Consider the following 16,204-nt stretch of genomic DNA (forward strand, 5'->3'; position numbering starts at 1 on the left):
TATGTGTGCCATGATATTTTTCCCTTGGATCGGCGAAATTGAGTTTTAACAGCATTATTCTCGAAGCACAGATTTTGACCACTTTCTTTTGCTTGTTCGGTAAAAGTGGACCTAGGACAGCTAGAGCTGTAATTGTTTTTGCACAATGTAGCTAAATGTGCACAAAAAACAATGCTTGGAGCCTATTTTTAATGAGCAGCTTCATTTTTTTTTATTTTAATATAAAAATTTTTATATTTGGTTACATGCAATGAACTTTACTGTGCTGTAATTCGAGAAGTACTCGTTCAATTTTCTATCAGCTTGCAGCATTGCACTCCTTAGGCTTTCTAGCATTAATTTATATGTCAATGACTATGTGATTATAAGTGCATACACTTTTACAGTTAAAAATGTTAGAATTCTTTGTTTTCTTCATTTTCTCAAAATGGCAATTTTGTACACCCTGCATGAAAATTACTGCAATATATCTGAAAATATTACAGATAGCAGAATATTTTATTTTGCAGCATGAAGCTATATGCTTGGAGCACACAACATAGGAAGCAGATTTTGATTTCTCTTGATGCAAGTTTTTCAAACTAGTCTTTTGTGTGACCACACAATGGCCACATTCAGGGCTGTGAAGATTAGTGTACTGTAAAGTAAGAAATAATGACCCATTCAAAAAAGTGCTTCTAATGTTGCATGTCTTATGCTTTCTACTGTCAATCCCTATGTTATTTATAAATGTTTGACAGGTGGTTATTTTTATAATAGAAATTGTTATCTTGATTATTTAATTAACTAATGAAGCTACAGAACAAATAACTACATTTTTAGAATCCGCAGAACAAACTAAGTAAGCACGCCAACTTCTGTCACACTTGGTTTAAAAATAAATGCAAGAGCCCTAAGAACCATGTCCCCTCTAAAGCGCCACAAGGCAGCACAACGTAGCGATACTAGTAAGTGGCAGTTGAAGCACGCCAGTGTCACTACTTCAAGAGAAAAACAATGGGGAGGGGGAGGGTGTCCTTAGGTCAACTGAAATGTGTGCCCGCTGAAAAGCAGCACAGTAGTGAAGCGCGGGCAGCATATTTCGGCTGCGCACAATGTCAGCACGTCGCGATTTATCAATTCTTTCTGGGAATATATAAGAATTAACGAAAGACAGTTTGGAGGAATTCGCAATGTGTGCGAACCTGAGAGCGTCGGTTGCTCCAGCAATTTTGATTCACATTTGCACCGCTGGCGGTATTCTTGCTTGCTATGTCTATTCCTAAATCTAAATTCAAAAGCTTCAATCATGTTTTGCAGCCTAAACACATCTTGAATTTCATTACAAGGGCCATTATTAAATTTTCTATTTTATTAGAAAGAGTAGGTGAATGATTGCATCATAACGTGCTGATGCAGCGAAGAGCAGGCAACATGTCACTACTGAGTTGCTGTGAAGATGTCTTGTCTATACAGGCATGCATTTCAGTTGAACACTACACCATTTCTTCTTTGTTTTCTCTCTCTCTCTCTCATTTTTTTTCCCATGGCAGCAGCGAGGCTTGTCATTCCCCCGCGTTTGTGACAAAATTAGGACTAGGTGTAGCTCGAAAACAAAGCCCTTGGAGCAGCAAACTAGCCGACACCGCAAACGACCAGCCCAGATTACTTAAAATTATTTCAAGTTCCTTGTGTCTCACTTTCTGTATGTTCTATTAATTCAAAAACCCATTTAGAAGATTTTTGATGGGCCCAGTGATTTCAAATTAGCAAGGTTTTACTGTACAATCGAACTCCGCTACATCGTACACCGCTTCAACGAAATTTCCACAACGAAAAATTAACGATTCCCCGTCAGCAGTCCATAGGAGTCAATGCATAAATATTGTCGCCACAAGGAACACTTTTTCTTTGATCGTCCGGCTTCAACGAAACTTTACAATGCGATTCCAGGCTCGGGTACTTATTGCTAAGCAGTAACCTAATCTTTAACACTTCGATGCATTTTCAGAGCCTAAAAATGTGTCAACGAAGTCTAAAACACACGTTTGCACCACCACAAACCGCTGCTATACCGCCGCTGTTCAGCAAGTATGGGTGCCGCCATTGCTCGATAGGGACGGCAATGAGACTGCCCTGCTTTTGCCACTAGCTTGCTTTTGAGTCGCAGACAATCGGAAGCTAAAGCTCGGACGCTCAGTTCATGGTTCCTTTCACGCAGCTGTTGGGTACAACTGTGGAATGATGCCTTTTCTGATTCCGATGCTTATTATTATGTTCGCACTTGGCCAGCGTGATAACTGTTCAGAGCGGCTTTTCGTCTGCAATATCAACAAAATCAGCTAGCTGCGAGTGATGGATGATAAGAATGGCATAGAATAATGATAAAGTCGCCACTTCACGATACCCTGCCTTCATCTCGGTGTTGTTGGATAATTTTGACAGCAGACAGCTGCTGGTGTTATCGTGTTAATCCAACTGTTTGGTTCGTTCACGAAGGTAGCTTTAGGCATTGCTTCAGCGTGCTTTTCACCATACTCGCTCTGCATGGGTGAGAATGACTTCGTGACGCTGTAGGGAGAAAATAGGAAGCAGCGGACATTTTTTTTTAATTTTGAGAATAAAACTTTCCTTTGTTTTACTAGCTCAGATCAGCTATATTTTTTCAATCTCACTACAACGAAATCTGCACCTCAACAAAATTTTTTAACCGCCCCGTCAGTTTTGTTGTAGCTGGGTTTAACTGTACTTCAGTATTTGGCAGTGGGATGGTTCCTTTGCTCTATTCTCTCACTACTATGACTATTTTCTCAGTTTCGGTGAGCCTAAACTTTTAATGAGCCTGTCGGTCCTTCATGCAAATGCAGAGCAGTTATTTCGCTGCTCTGCTCATCTTGAAAGCACGACTGAATCATAAGCAAAGCGTTCGTGTTTAAAATGCTTGGGGTTACAAATTTTGCATAAAAGCCAGCTACAGGCTTTTATTCAAAAACAACATATTTAAGCAACCCTCACATGATTCGAACCTGTACAGAGATAGCAAACATTACCTGCCTGTTGCTGCTGTTCGCTGGTGCCAGATGTCAGTGAACTTCTCCACAAATAAGCTCACAAGCACAGTCCGCAAGCGGAGTCCTACGACCTGACTGGCAGGACTCTGCGAGTAAGTGAGGGGGAAAAGCTCTCTCTGTATAGCAAGGACCAATAAGAGACATCCCAGAAACAAAAAGCAATTGCAAGCAGTACGCTGCAGCTGATTGTAAATGATGATTGGCAGTTGCAATGAGCAAGAACATTAAACAGAATTTTTTTACTAATTATCATAAATGAATTATTCTTTTGGTCCAGCAGTCGTCAAAACTACATTGTGTCAGGGCAGGCAATATTAGAGAATGAGATGATGTCATAGGCAAGAAACTTTTAATATGACATTACACTAGGCTAGAAGTAGCATAGAATGGCTAATGCCTTCAGGCACTTAAAGGTGTATGTAAGAAAGACTAAGGGTATGTCATGGTATATTACCATGTACTGTATTATATAATGATCTGTGGTGCTTGTACAATATAGTTAGATGATGTCATTGCACAGCACTTCATCAACTTTTTTCTTCACAGTCTCGTGTTCTGATTGATTTATATATGGCATTTTATGGCACAAGGACCAGTGGTGGCCAAAGAGTGCCAGGCCATGGTTTGGGATGTGATCAGTGGTGATGTTAGGTGGCTGTACAAGGGCCTAAATCTATTTGCACTAAAGGTGCATAAAACATACAGGTCATAGCAAAAATCATGTAAGTGATGTGAACTGTCTGTAATAAAGATGAGAGAGTAGTGCTTGAGCTAAAGTCAAACTCCAATGAAAGTTGCTTCAACGAAAAAATCAAGGTTTACCGTCGGCAGTCCATAAGAGTCAATGCATGAATGTTGTCACCACAACAAACACTTTTTCTTCTGCCGTCCCGCTTCAACGAAATTTTACGATGCGATTCCAGGTTCATATAATTATTGCTATACAGTAAACACAGTCTTTAACATTTTGATGCATTTTCAGACCTCGAAAATACGTCGACAAAGTCTAAAACACGCGTTGGCACCACCAGAAACCGCCGCTGTTCAGCAAGCATGGGCGCCGCCATTGCTCGATAGCGTTGGCAATGAGACCGCCCTGTTTTTGCCACTGGGTTGCTTTTGAGCCGCAGACGATTCAAAGCTAAAGCTCAGTCGCTCAGTTGATGGTTTTCTTTCCGGCAGCTGTGAGGAACGATGCCTTTTTCGATGCCAATGCGTATTTTTCGTTTGCGCTTGCCCTTGTGGTAACTAATCAGAGCAGCTGTTCGTCCACATTATCAACAGAATTAGGCCGCAAGTAGTGGATAATAAGAATGACATAGAATAAGGCAAAAGTCATCTCTCCACGATATCCTACCTTCATCTCGGCGTTATCGGATACACTTTGACGGCGGACAGCTGCTGGCGTTAACGTGTTATGCAGCATGTAATGCAGCTGTTTGGTTTGTTCACGAAAGCGGTTGTAGGCTTTGTTTCAGCGTGCTTCTCACCATGGCCTCGCCATGCATAGGTGAGAATCGCATCGTGACGCTGCTAGGAAAGAATAGGAAGCAGCGGACACTTTTTGAATTTTGTGAATAAACGTTCCTTTGTTTTTCTAGCTCAGATCAGCTATATTTTTTCGATTTCACTATATTGAAATTTTTTCCGCCCCCCGTCAATTTCATTGTAGCGGGTTCAACTGTACTACAATAGAGTGGAGGTAGCACAGAGGCCTCACGAATGCCCTTGAGATTAAGCACCCTGAGCTATGTGCTCTCTTTCAATGAAACTACCAATGTATAGACTTCTTTTAAGAGGTTGTGCTAGGGATCACCTGTATAGATGACCTGAAAACCTCGAAGTTCTTTCAAATATGCTAAAAAAAATTCATACTTAAAAAGCAGATCCTTGCATAAGAATATTACTGGATGCAGTAGGACTTGCTGTCAGCAAGGTACTTGAAAATGTTTCCTCCAAAGCAGTTCAAGTTCCCTGCATTAAAGCAAGACATGAAAGACTGAAAGTGCCTCATCACGTTTATACCTGCTGGGTGGCTCATTCACGTATAAAAAGTACTTAAGTGTGCTATGTGTGTGTCCTGTTCCAAGTCTACGTAATGTTACTTTGGTGTGGGGTGTCTTTGAAATGAGTGTCTAGCTACCAAGGTATCGCTTATTCGTGTGCTTAGTTTATTATGTATTTCTAGATCCCATTATCTTTGCTAATGGGCCCTCAGATTATTCTTTAAAAAGGCCTTCAAGTACATTACAAGGAACTGTAACGAGCGTGCCGCGCCCTGCCTAGCCTATTTCCATTACCTCGCCAAGTTCGGCAGGCAACCTTGGTCGTGCTTGAAAAATAAACACTGATGAGCGCTGCTCGGCAGTCAGTATCTGTTACTCCACCATGTGTGTGGTGTCGTCCTAGTCAGAGAGCGGCACCTCGGCCCTCCCTTTTTTCCACGGTCTTCGAGACAGATCGTGACGGGAACGCCCACAGATGTATTGGAAGGATTTACGTGGACAGAAGTTTCTAGCTGGTCAGCTAAGACATTGCCTTCGATGTCACTATGTCCAGGCACACAGCACAACAGATATGTGGGCCGGATGCATACATGGTGCTAAGCAATGAGTACAGTTCCATCAATACAGAGTTTTTATTCTTTCGGAGAGAAATCATGGCTTTTACTACACTCGAGGAGTCGATGAGGATAACTGATTTTTCTAACCCAACCTGGCCAATATGTATCACAGCAGTCAACAGAGCAAAAGCTTCTGTGGTGAATAAGCTTGCTTTTGGGTACAGAACGCCAGAGTCTGTAAGTGAAAGGCCCGATCACTGCATAACACTAACTCGCATGAGGCTCGGAAGCATCAGTAAAAACCTGATTGAATGATATGCGGGGTTTAACGTCCCAAAACCACCATGTGATTATGAGATATGCCATAGTGGAGGGCTCTGGAAATTTCGACCACCTGGAGTTCTTTAATGCGTATCCAAATGACCGCCGCGGTGAGGCAGCAAAAAAAGAAAACTTAGGACAGCGGTACAGTTCAAGAAAATGCACATGTGTGTGTGCTTGTGGAGTATGTTTAGATGTTTCAATGAAGAATATGTCACAACCAACTAGCTGACACTGCCACGCCAGGAATGGTCTCGCCGTAGGCATTACTCTGTGAGTAAAGTTCAGACATTCATCTTTATTAGGCTTTCTAACACAAAGTGAGAAAGGCTCTCTGACTGTAGGTCGGTTGTAGATTAGTGCAGCACGTTGAGAATCGCTTGCAGTAGGATGAACAGGGTGTTCAGATTGTGCATTCATTTTCAGAAAATATTGCCACCGTTGATGAACGAGCCGCTGTGGCTCATACCTGTTTTGAACTACGAAGAAGAAGAGAACATTTTCGTTGCTCTGGTTTGGGTGAACTCTTGGCTGCAGGTCTTGTTTTTGCTCGCGACATTACTGGTGGAGGTGCTGGGTACGTGTACTTCGGCTGTGTCGGCCATCGTGGAGACAGCTACATCTCCCAGAGCAAGAAGAAGCCGCCGCCTGCGTGGGTTACCCCCTGAATTTCGTCCCTTGACATCGACACCCAGAAAGATGGCAACTCCAATGACAAGCCAGGCGGTCCAAATCAGCGATGCCCATGGTTCTCTTCTCGCCCATGTTTTTCATGCGCCACAGACACCAAAGCTGTTCCATGGAGACATCTTCGAGGATGTTGATGACTGGCTCGACCACTTTGATCGGGTTGCCAGTATCAACGAATGGGACGATGTTCGCAAGCTGCGCCGAGTTTACTTCTACTAGGAAGATTCTGCGAAGACATGGTACGAGAACCACGAGGACTCCTTTGCAACCTGGCAAGAGTTTAGCCGTCAGCTCCGTGATGCCTTTTGGAACACTGAGAGGAATGAGAAGGCTGAACAAGCCATATCCTGCAGAAACCAGCGGCCGAACAAACGAGTATCCATGTTTGTCGAGGACATGCTTCAGCTCTTCAAGCGCGCGAACCGTGCCATGTCCGAGGAAAAGAAGGTGCGGCATTTGATGCGCGGAGTAAAAGAACAGCTTTTCGCTGGGCTCGTGCGCAATCCACTAACGACAGTCGCCCAGTTCATCAGTGAGGCGACCACTATGGAACACACGCTGCAGCAGCGGTCGTCACAATACGAACGCCAGGTCCCGGCCACCGCATGCTCTATCGGCTCTGACAGCGAGAGACAGGCCCTCGCAGACTTCATTCGAAGTATTGCTCGGAACGAACTGCGACAGCTTCAGGCAGTGGGATCCCGTCAGCCTGTGTCAGCCCTCGCAGATGTAATCAGACAAGAAGTCCGGCAGGCCGCCACACCCCTGACACCAATCGCACCACCGATTCCCGAGGCCCCAGTCCTGACATACGCAGCGGCATTGCGATCCCCTGTGCCACCGGCTACAGATCCTGCTATGCGGCCCAGGTACCAGGCTATGCAGTCATTCCACGCCACTGCTTCGAGCCCGCCTTTCAGCTCAATGTTCCCGAGCACACTCACCTATCTGCCGTCTACCTCAAGACAAAGTGGTAGCAAGGCAAGCACGTGGCGCACCTCGGATAACCGTCCGCTCTGCTATCACTACGGTAAAGCGGGTCACGTATACAGGAACTGTCAATACCGGCAACTAGGTCTCCGCGGCTTCCATCCTGATGCTCGATGCCCGTGCTACGGTGAGCGCCCCCGCGAAATCGAAGCCTATCTCACGGGCCAGCGAACACCTTCGACTGTTCAGCACCACCAGTCGAGATCACCGTCGCCTCGTCGGTCTACGTCACCCAGTTTGCCCTCATCGTCTTCCGCTCCTTTCAGGAGCCGGTCACCAAGTCCCCGCAGGGGAAACTAGGAACGGCGACTTCTGGGGGTGAAGTCGCGGCTCGGCGAACTGCAAAAGACCCTTATTCGACGCAACGACCAGACGAGGACCATTCCAGTTTTGCAGTGTTCTCTGACAGCAGAAAGATCGTTTCTGCCGAAATCGCCGTTTTCGTCGACAATCATGCTGTCAACGCCCTTGTCGACACCGGCGCCGAATATTTCGTAATGAGCGCCGCACTGCATCTGAACTGAGGAAGGTTACCACACCATGGCAAGGACCCCAGTTGCGCACGGCAGGGGGCCATCTGGTGAGGCCTACCGCTATGTGCACGGCACGCATTCGTATACGTACGTCGACATTCGTGGGCTCTTTCCTTGTATTGCGCGTGTGCTCTCGGCCAGTCATTCTAGGAATGGACTTCCTTCGTGAATACAGTGCCATCATCGACCTCCGTGAATTACTTGTGTCGTTCGAGCATCTTTTTTGCGCTGCAACTGACAGTACACAATTCCGGAAAAGAGAGCTTCATGTTACCGACGATTCTCTGACTCTCCCACCTCGAAGCAGCTTCTTTGTCGAAGTAGAATCGGGACAGGACATGTCTGACGCGGTAATTGCAGAGGTCAATTTGTCTCTCCTTATTTCATGACAAATCTGTGTTGCCCGAGGAATAATTCAGCCTAGCAATAGGCATGTTCACCTGCTGGTCATGAACTTCAGCGACGAATATCGCCACCTAACGAGACAAACTGCCATTGCATATTGTGAAGAACTTGCCGATGCCGATGGTTCGCCCACGTTAGCTTTATTTTCATCGAATGGCCACCCTGACGAGGCCTTCCCGAGCACTCTCGACGTAAACGAGAGACTACCTCCGGCTCAACGAGAAAGCCTTTTGCGTTTACTCGGCTCATTTCAAGACTGCTTTGCCACTACGTCAAAGGTTAAACAGACACCACTTGCTCAGCACCGTATCATCACGGAACCCACCGAGAGACCTATCCGACAACACGCCTATAGGGTGTCGCAAAAAGAGCAACACGCTATACGTGACCAAGTCCAGCAGATGCTTCAGGACGACGTCATCGAGCCATCAACCAGTCCCTGGGCTTCACCAGTTGTGCTAGTAAAGAAGGGCGGTACATTGCGTTTTTGCGTTGATTACCGTAAACTGAACAAGGTCACCAAAAAGGACGTTTATCCTCTACCTCAGATAGATGACTAGTTGGACCATATACGCAACGCTAAATATTTTTCTTTCATGGATTTACGTAGCGGCTACTAGCAAATCGCAGTGGATGAGCACGACTGCGAAAAGACGGCGTTTATTACTCCCGACGGCCTGTACAACTTTAAAGTGTTGCCTTTCGGTCTATGCTCAGCGCCAGCTACTTTCCAAAGAATGATGGATACAGTTCTCACAGGGCTCAAATGGCAATCATGTCTTGTTTACCTTGATGACGTCGTGGTCTTTGCAGACACGTTTGAACAACACGTCCAACGCCTTCATGCAGTTCTTCAGGCAATCAGAACAGCGGGGCTTTCTCTCAAACCAGAGAAATGTCATTTTGGATATGAAGAACTGAAGTTCCTTGGTCACGTTGTGAGCCATGCCGGCATCCGCCCAGATCCAGAGAAAACCCGTGCTGTTGCCGGCTTTCCCGTGCCCACAAATAAGTGCGACCTACGCCGATTTCTGGGGCTCTGTGCGTATTACAGGCGCTTTGTCCAAAACTTTTCGAAGATTGCGGAACCCCTCAACAAGCTTACAAAAGACGGTGTCTCGTTTGTTTGGGGTCCCGATCAGTGTCATGCGTTTGACACCCTCCGAAACCTCCTCCAGGCTCCACCTGTACTGGGTCATTTTGACGAAAGCGCTGACACGGAATTACACACTGACGCCAGCAACGTTGGACTAGGAGCGGTATTAGTTCAGTGGCAGAATGGCGTAGAGCGCGTGATCGCTTATGCGAGCAGAACATTATCCCCAGCGGAGGAAAACTATTCTGCAACCGAAAAGGAATGCCTCGCTGTTGGCTGGACCATAACAAAGTTCCGCCCATACTTGTATGGCCACCCATTCAGGGTAGTTAGCGACCACCATTCCCTTTGTTGGCTCGCAAATATCAAAGATCCCTCAGGTCGTCTGGCACAATGGAGCCTTCGGCTACAAGATTTCGATGTCACCATCGTCCACAAATCTGGGCGGAAACACACCGACGCCAACTGTCTCTCACGTGCACCGGTCGAAAATGCCAACACTGACCTTGAAGACGACGACACTTCTCTTTCTGCCGTATCAGCAACCAGCTTAGCTGAGCAACAGCGTCACGACTCGGAGCTCATCCCGCTCATTGACTACCTGGAAGGACGCAATTCCCACCCTCCTCGAAGCTTTGCACGCTCGCTATCCTCCTTTTGTTTCCGCGATGGAGTGCTTTACAAAAAGAACTTTCATCCAACACAAGCTATGTATCTACTTGTTGCGCCAACTACACTTCGTGGTGACATTTTACGTGCGTGTCATGATGAGCCATCGTCCGGACACCTCGGCTATACGCGCACGCTGCAACGGATTCAACGCTCCTAGTACTGACCACGTCTCGCAAAGACTGTGAAGCACTACGTTCGCACATGTCGCGACTGTCAGCGACGTAAGGTTCCACCTTTACAACCAGCGGGACTACTGCAACCAATAGGCCCACCAAAGGCGCCCTTTCATCAGATTGGCATGGACTTGCTGGGGTCATTCCCCACGTCTTCGTCTGGAAACTGGTGGATTGTGGTCGCTACCGACTACTTAACACGCTACTGTGAAACCAAGGCGCTTCTAAAAGCAACCGCAGCAGATGTCGCCCAATTTTTCGTGAACAGCATCCTCTTACGTCACGATGCTCCAGCTGTCGTCATAACTGATTGTGGGACAGCTTTCACCGCAGAGATGCTGCAGAAAGTCTTGCGATTAAGTGGCACGGAACATCGTAAAACAACGGCTAACCACCCGCAAGCAAACGGGCTGACTGAACGACTCAATAAGACAATTGCAGACATGCTGTCAATGTATGTGGACATCAATCACAAGAACTGGGATGCCATACTTCCCTACGTAACTTTTGTGTATGATACTGCTATTCAAGAAAGTACCGGTTTCACACCTTTTCGCTTAGTCCACGGTCGCGAGGTCACGACGATGCTCGACGCCATGCTCCTGCCCGACAACTTAGGAATATACCGCACCGATGCCGCAAAATTCGCTCAGTGTGCAGAAGAGGCCCGTCAAATTGCTCGTCACCGTATTCAACATCACCAAACCGCAGACGCACGCCGCTACAATCTTCGTCACCGTGAAGTTATTTTCAATCCCGGTGATGAAGTCTGGGTGTGGACCCCTATCCGAAAACGTGGCCGTTCAGAGAAGCTTCTTCGCCGCTACTTCGGCCCTTACAAGGTCGTACGACGTCTCGGAGACGTGACATACGAGGTTCTCCCAGAAGGCACTTCGAGACGTTCCCGTTTCTCCCCGCGAATTGAAGTCCTTCACGTTTCACGGCTGAAACCACACTTTTCGCGCTGTGAATCGCCAGTGAGTGAATGACTTTATTCGTCTCTCCCTTACATTCTTTCCTATTTTTCTTATTTCTCATTTAACTCTTGGCTCCACAACCAACTATGTTATTCCCCCTTACGCCATCCATTTTGCTTGCATGGTAATTTTTATCTCATTTTCTTTTTTTTTTGCCTTCTTGTACAGCATCGAGACGATGCTTCTTGGGAGAGGGAGTAATGCCACCATTAATGAACAAGCCGCTGTGGCTCATACCCGTTTTGGGCTACGAAGAAGAGAACATTTTCGTTGCTCTGGTTCGGGTGAACTCCTGGCTGCAGGTCTTGTTTTTGCTCGCGACAATACGTGAGAATATTGTATAACCGTTGCAAATTGAGAGACCACTCATGCGACCGGTCCAATTACCTATTGAGCGACTGGGCCGGACAGCTACACACACGACAACGACTGACGACTCGCCGGGACTTGATTGATATGTGGGGTTTAACGTCCCAAAACCACTATATGATTATGAGAGACGCCGTAGTGGAGGGCTCCGGAAATTTAGACCACCTGGGGTTCTTTAACGTGCACCCAAATCTGAGCACACGGGCCTACAACATTTCCGCCTCCATCGGAAATGCAGCCGCCGCAGCCGGGATTCGAACCCGCGCCCTGCGGGTCAGCAGCCGAGTACCTTAGCCACTAGACCACCACGGCAGGGCGACTCGCCGGGACTGGCGCTGCACCAAGAGCATCAGCGTTCTGTCATACGTTTGCCGACGACCACGGTCGTCAACCTGAGTGAGTCTTTGTGCCTTCGTCTTTGGGCGGCGGTAGAGTTGGCTCCTCTGCGCAGAACGACTGTGCTGGCATATGGTCTTGCGCACCGCGAGTGGTCCGTTGTTGCCAGGGCTAGCAGCCATCACATCATATCCTTCTCTTCACTCTCGCCGAAGGGGAGGGGGCAGTATGAGAGCAGCGGTCGTGAGGGCGCTGCTCAGAAGTAGAAGACAAAAAGAATGAAGATGCGGCAGCCGCTGGCAGCTGAAAGTTGCTGCTGACATTTACGACCGGGGTTCCGATCAGTAAACATAATGCTCTGTCGGTCTCTACCTCTTCCTTGAGGGGTTCTCAGGTTAACCACAGTCCCAAAACCCCTACAAGTGTTAGGAATATACCATTATAATGAATTTTTAAATAAAACAAACTTAGTTTTGTGTAAGCTGCAGCTTTGTTATAATGAGGTTTGACTGTGTATACGGTACATCAAAACAGAATTAATAAACAATGGTGGCAATATGAACATCATAGAATATAACATAGATAACTTGTTAGTGATATTAGAAATATTGTCTATATAAATGCACTTTACAACACATGAGCAATACAGACTGAACGATATTGTCACGGCTAAAGGCCGGGCAAGAAGACAGAGGACGATGAAGTGATGAGCGTGGACAGCACCCACGGTTCCTCCGAGGAAGAAGGCGAAGCGGCTGCTCTTTTGTTCTGTTAATACAGACCTCGTATTTTCTGGGCGCACCGTCGTCCTGTATTCTGTTATTTTCACCTAGCGACATTGGTGGAGGTGCTGGACTTCTCCAACTGAAGCTTCGGACACCTCCGCACCCTAGCACATCGAGTCCACCACCGCAATCCGTTCCTGCAGTGGATACTCCTGTTCACCGCTACAGTCGCCGACAGCGAGGCCTTAGTCCCGAGGCGATCCCGCTCGAACTTCTCCAGCAACACACCGTACCGGGAGAAATGGCTACCGGAGGGCCTTCACAGCTTACTGTTGATCAGCCTCTAATTCCTGAGAACTTCCACGGTGAGGTTTATGAAGACGTCGAGGACTGGTTAGCCCAGTATGAGCGAGTCGCCAAAGCGCACCGCTGGTCCACTGAACAAAAGCTATGGCGCGTCTACTTTGCTTTGGCAGACAGCGCTCGTACGTGGTATGAGAATCACAAGTCAACGCTGTCTTCGTGGGAGGAATTTCGGCAGCGAATTCTCGGGACATTCGCAAACACCGACAGGCGTGATTCTGCTTTGCAGCTCATCGAGGCACGCATACAGAAACCAAACGAGAGCGTCGCCATGTTTGCGGAAGACATGACCCGCCTATTTCAGCGGGCCGAGCCCGAGATGCTTGAAGGTAAAAAACTTCTACATTTGATGAGGGGCGTCAAGGAAGAGCTGTTAGCCGGTCTCTTACGCAACCCACCAACAAGCGTAGCTGAATTTGCCAAAGAGGCTACAAGAATCGAGCGAGCACTGCAGCAACGGCGCCGATACCATGACCAACCAATCAAAACATCTCCCAGTCTCTCTTGCTTTAAGTGCCGGTAGTGAGTGTTCTCTGCGGGAACTCATTCGTGAGGTCGTTCGGGAGGAGATCCGAAACCGTCTTGCGACTCCGCAAGAAAATACCATGGCTTGCGTTGCAGAAGTTGTGCGGCAAGAACTCCGCCAGGCATTTTCGTGTCCCGAATCGCCTCAGACCAGCGGTCTGTGAGCTACACATCAGCTGTCCGTCGACACACTCCAGTGTCTTACAACTCGTCACCACTGGCTTATCGTGACGTGAGCCAAGGGCCTTACAATGAGCCGTGGGCCCCAGCTCCCAATCCGCCGCAGCCGTATCTACAGTCCAACGTGCCTATGCAAACGGCACCAGTGTACACTCCGCCGACATCTGCATCTTGGTCCCAAGGTATGCCCACCAGTCGACCATTCATCCGTAAGACAGACTTGTGCCGCACCGTCGACCATCGACCACTTTGGTTTCATTGCGGAGAAACCAGCCATATTTTCCGCAATTGCCCATACCGTGACCGTAGACATCATAACTTTCTACAAACCTCCCCTCGTGCCTATTTTGATAACCGCCGTGACAGCAGTGGAGGCCCGCAAGCACAGCAACCCGAAGTGCCGTATCGTCGACCCCGCTCTCCTTCACCTGCACCGAACTCGCCGCCGCAGCGCAGTTACTCCGAGGTGGTCCGGGGCAGATCTCCTAGCCCTCGTCGGGGAAACTAACAGCTGCGACCTTTGGGGGGAAGGGTGCCGCCCGTCGAGATGCTATCACACCCCCAACATCTTCTCTACGACGTGATACGACGAATGATACCACGGATCGTACGACGCACGATACCAAGGTCGATACGACGTCACCGACATCAACGGAAATCGTAAACGCCAATCTAGAAATTTATATAGACGGACGCCCAGTAACAGCGCTGGTAGATACTGGTGCGGGCTTCTCTATTATCAGCCGTAAACTTGCCGACTGCCTAAGAAAAGTAAGAACAATATGGACAGGCTCAAACATTATAGAACCGCAGGGGGTCAATTGGTGACGCTGACGGGCAAATGTACAGCTCGAATTAATATCGGCATTTCAGATTTCGGCGCTACTTTCGTAATTTTACCAGAGTGCTGCAAAGACCTGATCTTGGGCATGGACTTCTTGCGTGAATACGGTGCCATTATCAACATTCCTGAGAGATCGGTTACGTTTTGGACGGCCCCAGATCAAGTTTCGGATGTGCCCTATACAGACCAGCGACGTCAGCCTTTGCGTGTCTTTGAAGACGACGTGACCATCCTACCGCGGTTGAGTGCACTCGTGGCTGTCACATGTGACATGTCGAGCGATTCTGAAAACATCGCCGAGCGAATTCCAACACTGCTATTCAGCCATGGTTTATCTATCGCAAGAGGCGTCGTAAGCATAAAATGCGGACACACGCACGTCCTTGTTACGAACTTCAGCTCTGAACGCCGACATCTAACGAGGGGCATGGCAGTCGCGTATGTGGAAGAGCTCGCCGAGATGACAGACTGCCTAACTCTTGAAAAAGATAATTCAACTGATCTGACCCCTGTACCTCTATCTGTTGATATTGGCCCAAATTTGCTGCCGGTGCAGAAGCAAAGTATCATGCAGCTTATTAACAAGTTTGAAGATTGTTTCTCTTCCATTTCCAGGGTCCGTCAAACGCCGCTGACGAAACATCGAATTATAACGGACGACATGACCAGACCCATCAGGCAAAACCCCTACCGGGTAGCTCCGCGAGAACGTGAAGCCATCGAAAAGCAGGTGCGACAGATGCTTGAAGACGACGTTATTCAGCCGTCGATAAGGCCTTGGGCTTCGCCGGTTTTAATAGTGAAGAAAAAAGACAGCACCTTACGTTTCTGCGTGGATTACCGCAAGCTGAATTAGGTGACAAAAAAAGACGTCTACCCACTTCCACGTATCGACGATTCACGCGATCGACTACGGCACGCGTGTTATTTCTCGTCGATGGATCTAAGGAGTGGGTATTGGCAGATAGAAGTTGATGAAAGACACCGGGAGAAAACAGCTTTCGTGACACCTGATGGCCTTTTTGAATTTAAGGTACTTCCATTTGGCTTGTGCTCAGCACCAGCAACATTTCAGCGGCTAATGGACACCGTACTATCAGGCCTCAAGTGGCAGACATGCTTAGTGTATTTAGATGACGTCATCGTATTTTCTGCCACATTCGACGAACACATCAGGCGACTGCACTCGGTATTTCTAGCTATCCATTCCGCCTGACTAACACTTAAGCCGGAAAAATGCCATTTGGGCTTCGAAGAGCTTCTGTTCCTGGAGCATCTTGTCAGTAGTGAAGGTGTGCGGCCTGACCCTGAAAAAATAGCTGCCGTTCCGAATTTTCCAGCGCCAACTGACAAAAAGGCGGTCAGACGGTTTTTAGGACTGTGTGCTTACTA

At 47.7% G+C, this 16,204-nt stretch overlaps 1 protein-coding gene across 15 annotated transcripts in view; it reads right to left on the reverse strand.

Moving 5' to 3' along the window:
- LOC119160784 (uncharacterized) overlaps positions 1 to 16,204 on the reverse strand; it is a 708,235-nt gene that overhangs the window by 258,887 nt on the left and 433,144 nt on the right. For all 15 annotated transcript variants that reach the window (XR_012887742.1, XR_012887741.1, XR_012887743.1 and 12 more), the window contains one exon: positions 3,034 to 3,136. Coding sequence is in view for 12 of the 15 variants with exons in the window: in XM_075880899.1 (XP_075737014.1) it covers positions 3,034 to 3,136 (103 nt within the window). In the remaining 3 variants the exon portion in view is untranslated. The remainder of the gene's footprint in view (positions 1 to 3,033; positions 3,137 to 16,204) is intronic.

Source organism: Rhipicephalus microplus, chromosome X (assembly GCF_043290135.1).
Source record: "Rhipicephalus microplus isolate Deutch F79 chromosome X, USDA_Rmic, whole genome shotgun sequence".
Classification (NCBI taxonomy): domain Eukaryota; kingdom Metazoa; phylum Arthropoda; class Arachnida; order Ixodida; family Ixodidae; genus Rhipicephalus; species Rhipicephalus microplus.